This window comes from Ranitomeya imitator, chromosome 7, assembly GCF_032444005.1.
Source record: "Ranitomeya imitator isolate aRanImi1 chromosome 7, aRanImi1.pri, whole genome shotgun sequence".
NCBI lineage: Eukaryota > Metazoa > Chordata > Amphibia > Anura > Dendrobatidae > Ranitomeya > Ranitomeya imitator.
The window spans coordinates 142,857,735-142,864,618 of NC_091288.1; the positions used below are offsets into that span (position 1 = coordinate 142,857,735).

General features: G+C 44.0%; 1 protein-coding gene across 1 annotated transcript; it reads right to left on the reverse strand.

Moving 5' to 3' along the window:
* Positions 1 to 261: 261 nt before the first annotated feature.
* LOC138646114 (uncharacterized) lies at positions 262 to 1,777 on the reverse strand. Its single transcript, XM_069735578.1, has 3 exons — positions 1,170 to 1,777; positions 389 to 921; positions 262 to 281 (listed from the first exon to the last, which is right to left on the reverse strand). The coding sequence occupies exons 1-3, from the start codon at positions 1,559 to 1,561 to the stop codon at positions 262 to 264; spliced, it is 945 nt and encodes a 314-aa protein (XP_069591679.1). The 5' UTR covers positions 1,562 to 1,777.
* Between the last annotated feature and the right edge of the window lie 5,107 nt (positions 1,778 to 6,884).

Consider the following 6,884-nt stretch of genomic DNA (forward strand, 5'->3'; position numbering starts at 1 on the left):
AAATTTAAGCAAATAACAAATTACACATGCAAAATTGCCTAGTCTTGCCAGGGAGTGGCACCCTGAGGACTCACAAAATAATTTGTGAACACATCACGAACTTTTAGTCCAGAAAGGGGACGTCGCGGAGGAGGGACATATGGGGTAGGCCTACTATGATTGTTCATGACGTGATTATGCAAATTAGTAGACGAACAATCATGTATTCGGGTGAAATTATGTAGAATTACACAGGCTTTGATCACTTCATTGATTGAAGCCTCACTCAGCTGAATTGCAGACTGAAGAACCCGCCATTTGGCTACAAGAATTCCAAAGGCGCACTCAACCAGTCTCCGTGCCCTGGAAAGTCTCAAATTAAACACCCTCCGCCGGTGGTCAAGGTTGCGCCTGGGGTAAGGCCTCATGACGTGCCTCGTCAGTTGGAAGGCCTCATCTCCAACCAAAACAAAAGGCACTGCTTCCGCATTGGAGCCTGGGAGTTGTTGTGGTGGTGGGAGGTTCAACTGGTTGTCACGTAGCCGCCGACCCATTATGGACGAATTGAAGACCCTAGAGTCTCCAGTTCGGCCATAGGCCCCAATGTCTACAATTATAAACCTGTAGTTGCTGTCAGCAACTGCTAACAGAACTACAGAGAAAAACTGCTTATAATTGTAGAATTGGGAACCAGAGTTCGGCGGCTTACGCACCCTGATATGTTTCCCATCCACAGCTCCAATGCAGTTAGGGAAGTCACAATTATTTTGGAAACCAGTGGCGATTTTGACCCAATCCTCCATTTTTGGCTCCGGCATCACAACTTCGTTAAGTTTCAGCCATATTTGGGAACAGGTTGTCCTAACAATGACTGAAATGGTAGAACGCCCAATGAGAAACTCCAGGTGTAGACCCGCATAGGACAAGCCTGTGGACAGGAAGCTGCAAAACAAGGAAAAAAAACAAAACATGAGGAATATGAAAACAGGAAGAAACACAAGTGTCTATTTAATTTTCGCAGTCATTATTGACTAAGCAAAAAGGGTCATTTCACATTATTACTATACTCTAATATTACCCACATTTTTAGAAATGTGCTTGTGGCTTCATGTCTAAGTAAAGTAACTGAAACATAGTAGGACAAAACACATTGGCAAACATACAAAAATATAAAAGGTCAAAATACATACCGTAAGGTTAGGAGCAGACGCTCCTCAGCAGAGATGGCTTTTCTCATCCAGGTGTCCTGATAGGTGAGGCCAGGACGTAACATCTCCATCAACATGTCAAAAGTCCTGATGGACATGCGAGTATACAGGTAAAATTTGTCTGGATGGGCCCTCAAAGCTGAATAGAGTCTCTGGAAATGTCCTTTACTCTGGCGTTGTGTCAATAGAGGATGCACCCACAATCTTCGTCTCCTCCTTCGCGGATCTGCATTGACCGGATATGGCTGGCCAAAGCGACGAGACAACACCCAGTGAAGCAACACCCGCTGAGTTGTGCTTAAATACACATGGTCAGACATGTTTGTAAGGTCAAAGTAACACAGCCAAAATATGCTAGAGAACATATAGGGCATATGGGAGGGGTACACCTGTTGTCGAGGGCTTAAATAGTGTTGGTAATGATGGTTTAAATGATTTGCAGGCCTGAAAACCGTTAAATGTCCATTTTGTGATGGTGCGTGTCAAAAACGCAATACGGATCACATACGGATTACACACGGACCAGTACATGCGCAAAATACGCGACCACACCTAGGCTACGCAAGAACTACGGAAAGAGATTACGGAGACATTTTGGCGTATTACGCGCGTATTACGGACGTATAATACGTTCCGTAATGTCTTACGCCGAGTGTGACGCCGGCCTTAGGAGTGGCAAAATCTACAGTTTGGTACATCCTGAGAAAGAAAGAAAGCACTGGTGAACTCATCAATGCAAAAAGACCTGGGCGCCCACGGAAGACAACCGTAGTGGATGATCGCAGAATAATCTCCATGGTGAAGAGAAACCCCTTCACAACAGCCAACCAAGTGAACAACACTCTCCAGGAGGTAGGCGTATCAATATCCAAATCTACCATAAAGAGAAAGCCATTCATAAGCATCAAGAATAAAAAGGCTAGACTGGACTTTGCTAAAAACATCTAAAAAGGCCAGCACACTTCTGGAAGAACACTCTTTGGACAGGTGAAACCAAGATGAACGTCTACCAGAATGATGGAAAGAGAAAAGTGTGGTGAAGGCGTGGTACAGCTCATGATCCAAAGCATACCACATCATCTGTAAAACATGGCAGAGGCAGTGTGATGGCTTGGGCATGCATGGCTGCCAGTGGCACTGGGTCACTAGTGTTTATTGATGAAGTGAAACAGGACAGAAGCAGCCGAATGAATTCTGAGGTATTCAGAGGTATTCAGAGACATAATGAGTGCTCAGATCCAGCCAAATGCAGCCAAACTGATTGGTCGTCGTTTCATACTACAGATGGACAATGACCCAAAACAAAGCCAAACCAACCCAGGAGTTTATTAAAGCAAAGAAGTGGAATATTCTTGAATAGCCAAGTCAGTCACTTGATCTCAACCAAATTGGGCATGCATTTCACTTGTTAAAGACTAAACTTCAGACAGAAAGGCCCACGAACAAACAGCAACTTAAAACCACTGTAGTGAAGGCCTGGAGGCCTGGCAGAGCATCAAAAAGGAGGAAACACAGCGTCTGGTGATGTCCATGAGTTCAAGACTTCAGGCAGTCATTGCCAACAAAGGGTTTTCAACCAAGTACTAAAAATGAACATTTTATTTAAAATTATTTAATCTGTCCAATTACTTTTGGTCCCTTTAAAAACAGGGTGGCACATGTTAAGGAGCTGAAACGCCTAAACCCTTCATCTAATTTTAATGTGGATACCCTCAAATTAAAGCTGAAAGTCTGAACTTCAACTGCATCTGAACTGTTTTGATTAAAATTCATTGTGGTAATGTCTATAACCAAAATTAGAAAAATGTTGTCTCTGCCCAAGTATATATGGACATAACTGATATATATATATATATATATATATATATATATATATATATATATATATATATATATATATATAATTAGTTAGATAGATTAAAAGCCGGCAAATGATCTGCCACGTACAGTATAGAATAGGCTACAATAGAAAAGATAGAATAGATATATACACATAGAATAGATGTGTGTATATATATATATATATATATATATATATATATATATATATACAGTATACTAGATGGAGGCCCGATGCTATCTAATCTAATGACTTTTGCATCAGGCGACTCATGTGCTTGACGCCTATTGTTGTGAATTCAGCTTTTGGGCTCCCTCCGGTGGTTGTAGAGGGTAATGCAGTTGTGCCTGGACTGCAGGAGTGGACAGGTATATCTACTAATTGCAAAACTGACTGGGGTATATAGCTTTGCTGGATCCTTTAGTCAGTGACAGTTGTCCATTGTTCTTGAAGGATTCACTTCCCTGCTGGTCTCTCCAGTTTGCTGTGTTTTTCTACAAAGATAAGTCCTGGCTTTGTTTTTGCTGTCCACCTGCAGTGGACCTTATAGTTCTGTGCATTTTCATGTTTTTGTCTTGTCCAGCTTGGTCTGTGAAGGATTTTTTGCAGCCTAGCTATTTCTCTGGAGATGCAGATATACCCTCCATGTCTTTAGTCAGATGTGGTGATCCGTATTTTCTGCGGTGGATATTTTCTAGTGTTTTTATACTGACCGCATAGTACTCTGTTCTATTCTCTCTTTTTAGCTAGTATGGCCTCCTATGCTAAAATCTGATTTCATATCTGCGTATGTCATTTCCCTCTCCTCTCACAGTCAATATTTGTGGGGGGCTATCTATCCTTTGGGGATTTTCTCTGAGGCAAGATAGGCTTCCTGTTTCTGTCTTTAGGGGTAGTTAGATCTTAGGCTGTGCCGAGGGGTCTAGGGAGTGTTAGGTACCCCCCACGGCTACTTCTAGTTGTGCTGCTAGGTTCAGGGTTTGCGGTCAGTACAGGGACCACCTTCTCCAGAGTACGTCTCATGCTGCTCCAAGGCCACCAGATCATAACAGCCTATGATTGTATGCATTGTTTTTGTCCCAGCTATGCTGCTTCAAGAGTCTCATTTGCCCTTTGTTGTCTTCGAGGTTGTGCCTTTGCTGCTTTCCTTTCATTGTGTTTGGCGTACTTTTATGAGGAGCCATGTTGGCGTTCATATTTGCTTTTTAAAGGGGTTTTCCCATGAACAAAAGTTCATTTTAAAAATTGTCTGTGTCTGACTGTGTACCGAACATACCACAGCTTCTGGGCAGGGGAGGAAGCAAAAGACAATACTGTCATTACAGCAGGAAATCACAGGATATATTTTGTGAGGTAAAATATTTTTTAAAAACAGTCATTGAAATATTTTACCTCACAAAATGAATACACTGTGATCCCCTGCTGTAATGTCAGTATTGTCTTTTGCTTCCTCCCCTGCCCAGGAGATGTGGTATGCTCTGTACATGGTCAAAGTCAATTTTTAAAATGAACTTTCGTTTGTTTGACAACCCCTTCCTCTGCCTGTAGACATGTCGCGCAACTGCCGCCAGGATCAGCCAAATGATTCACTGCACCTGCGTGTAATTCGTGCAGGCACAGTAAATCAGACTGCCGCCGTCTTTGTGCAGACAGATAACATTAACACTGTTACACGGTCACATTAACACTGCGTATGCACTCATCCCTAATGAGTGATCATCACTGATCCCAGCGGCGACGTGTTTGAGACGGTGTTCCGTTGGTGGTACCGCGCAATAGGCTGCGTGTGTGTGTGGGAGTGTGAATGTGTGTGTGCAAGTGTGTGTGGTGCTGGTGGTACTGTGCAATAGGTTGGTACCAGCAGCAGTTTTCACATTGAGACACCCATCACTTGGGTGTCCTAATATGGCGGTCGGTGAACTTCCCCTGCTTGGAATTCTGGGATACGGTGACATCTGGAAAAACAGAAAACATTACAAGGCAATTATATAAATATATCTATATATGTATATATATATATATATATATATATATATATATATATATATTGTAGGGATTTCACTCACTCAGCTGCGACGGCTGACACTCAGGAGACGTGTTCCTTTAAAGTTCACTGGGTTTATTGCTTCATAAACCATGTGGCAAACAGAAAACAAATAGCCTTTGGTTCAGGTAAAGAAAAACAAGTGTCCAGTTCATCCGGCTCAGTCCTGAAGCCGTAACACACTCAGGAGGGTTTCACCTCCACACATACCTACCTGTGTTAAGCATTAGGCTTTCTTTTATATGTCTAACCACACCCAGAACCCATCACATGACCAGACATGTGGTTGTGACATCACCACAGGTCCTGAAACACATATAGGTAGCCATGGTTACATCACAGCAACAAGCCATCTATAAGACACATATCTCCCATCGATTAGACATCCTTTAGCCACGCTACATACCTCCCCCCTCTGCCTAAAGCCGTGGGGCTTGGCACTTTCTCCCACTAGACAAGGGATTCTTGACAGGGCATCAGCATTACCGTGCAGCTTTCCGGCCCTATGTTCCACATGGAAACAGAAGTCCTGCAGGGCTAAGAACCAACGGGTGACCCTAGCATTTCTACCCTTCGTTTCCCTCATCCACCTAAGTGGGGCATGGTCGGATATCAGTCTAAATTTACGTCCCAGCAAATAGTACTGTAATGTGTCGACTGCCCATTTTATGGCCAAGCACTCCTTTTCAACGACTGAGTAGTTCTTTTCAGACGAGGACAGCTTCCTACTCAGATAGAGAACAGGATGCTCCTCTCCATGTAGTTCTTGGGAAAGGACTGCTCCCACCCCAACATCTGAGGCATCTGTCTGAAGAATAAACTCTTTCTTGAAGTTTGGGGCCATCAGAACGGGTTGCTTACATAAAGCCTCTTTCATTTCTTGGAAGGCTGAATCTGTTTCTTCGGACCACTTAACCATTACTGATTTTGTCCCTTTTAGCAGGTCAGTCAGATGCGCCGCCATTGTGGCGAAGTTTGGGATGAACCTCCTGTAATATCCCACGATTCCCAGGAAGGCTTTAACTTGCTTCTTGGAAACTGGTTTTGGCCATGTTTGAATTGCCTCCACTTTACTGATTTGGGGTTTTATTTCTCCATGACCCACTATGTATCCAAGGTACTTAGCTTCTTCTTTACCCAATGCACACTTCTTCAGGTTTATTGTAAATCCGGCCTCTCTTATAGCATCAAACACCGCTTGGACTTTCTCCAGATGACTCTCCCAGTCCGGGCTAAAGATGACGATATCATCTAGGTACGCAGCAGCGTATGCCTTGTGGGGTGCAAGGACTCTATCCATAGCCCTTTGGAAGGTGGCCGGAGCTCCCTGTAGGCCAAATGGCATCCGGACATACTGGAAGCATCCATCTGGTGTAGAAAACGCCGTCTTCTCCTTGGCTTCCTGTGCCATGGGGATCTGCCAATACCCTTTCGTCAAATCCAAGGTGGTTATGTACCTGGCGGGCCCAAGCCTTTCGATGAGCTCATCAACTCGGGGCATGGGATATGCGTCGAACTTGGAGACCTCATTCAACTTCCTATAGTCGTTGCAAAATCTCCACTCCCCATCAGGTTTTGGGACCAGGACAATTGGGCTCGACCAACCGCTCTTGGATTCCTCAATGACTCCAAGCTTCAACATACGCTCCACTTCCTTGGAGACTATTTCTCGACGGGCCTCAGGAATTCTATAGGGCTTCACGTTCACGCGCACATGGGGCTCTGTCAGGACCTCATGCTCTATGACCTTCGTGTACCCAGGCAACTCGGAAAACAGGTCCCTGTTTTTCTGGAGTAACTCCCGGCATTGCTG

Excerpts from the sequence above, each read along its gene's own strand:
- LOC138646114 (XM_069735578.1), bottom strand. The coding sequence starts at position 1,561 with ATGCCCTATATGTTCTCTAGCATATTTTGGCTGTGTTACTTTGACCTT. Across the intron at positions 922-1,169 it reads CGTCTGCTCCTAACCTTACG|CTTCCTGTCCACAGGCTTGT; the intron begins GTATGTATTTTG and ends CTTGTTTTGCAG. Across the intron at positions 282-388 it reads CATGAGGCCTTACCCCAGGC|TCTGCAATTCAGCTGAGTGA; the intron begins GCAACCTTGACC and ends CGGGTTCTTCAG.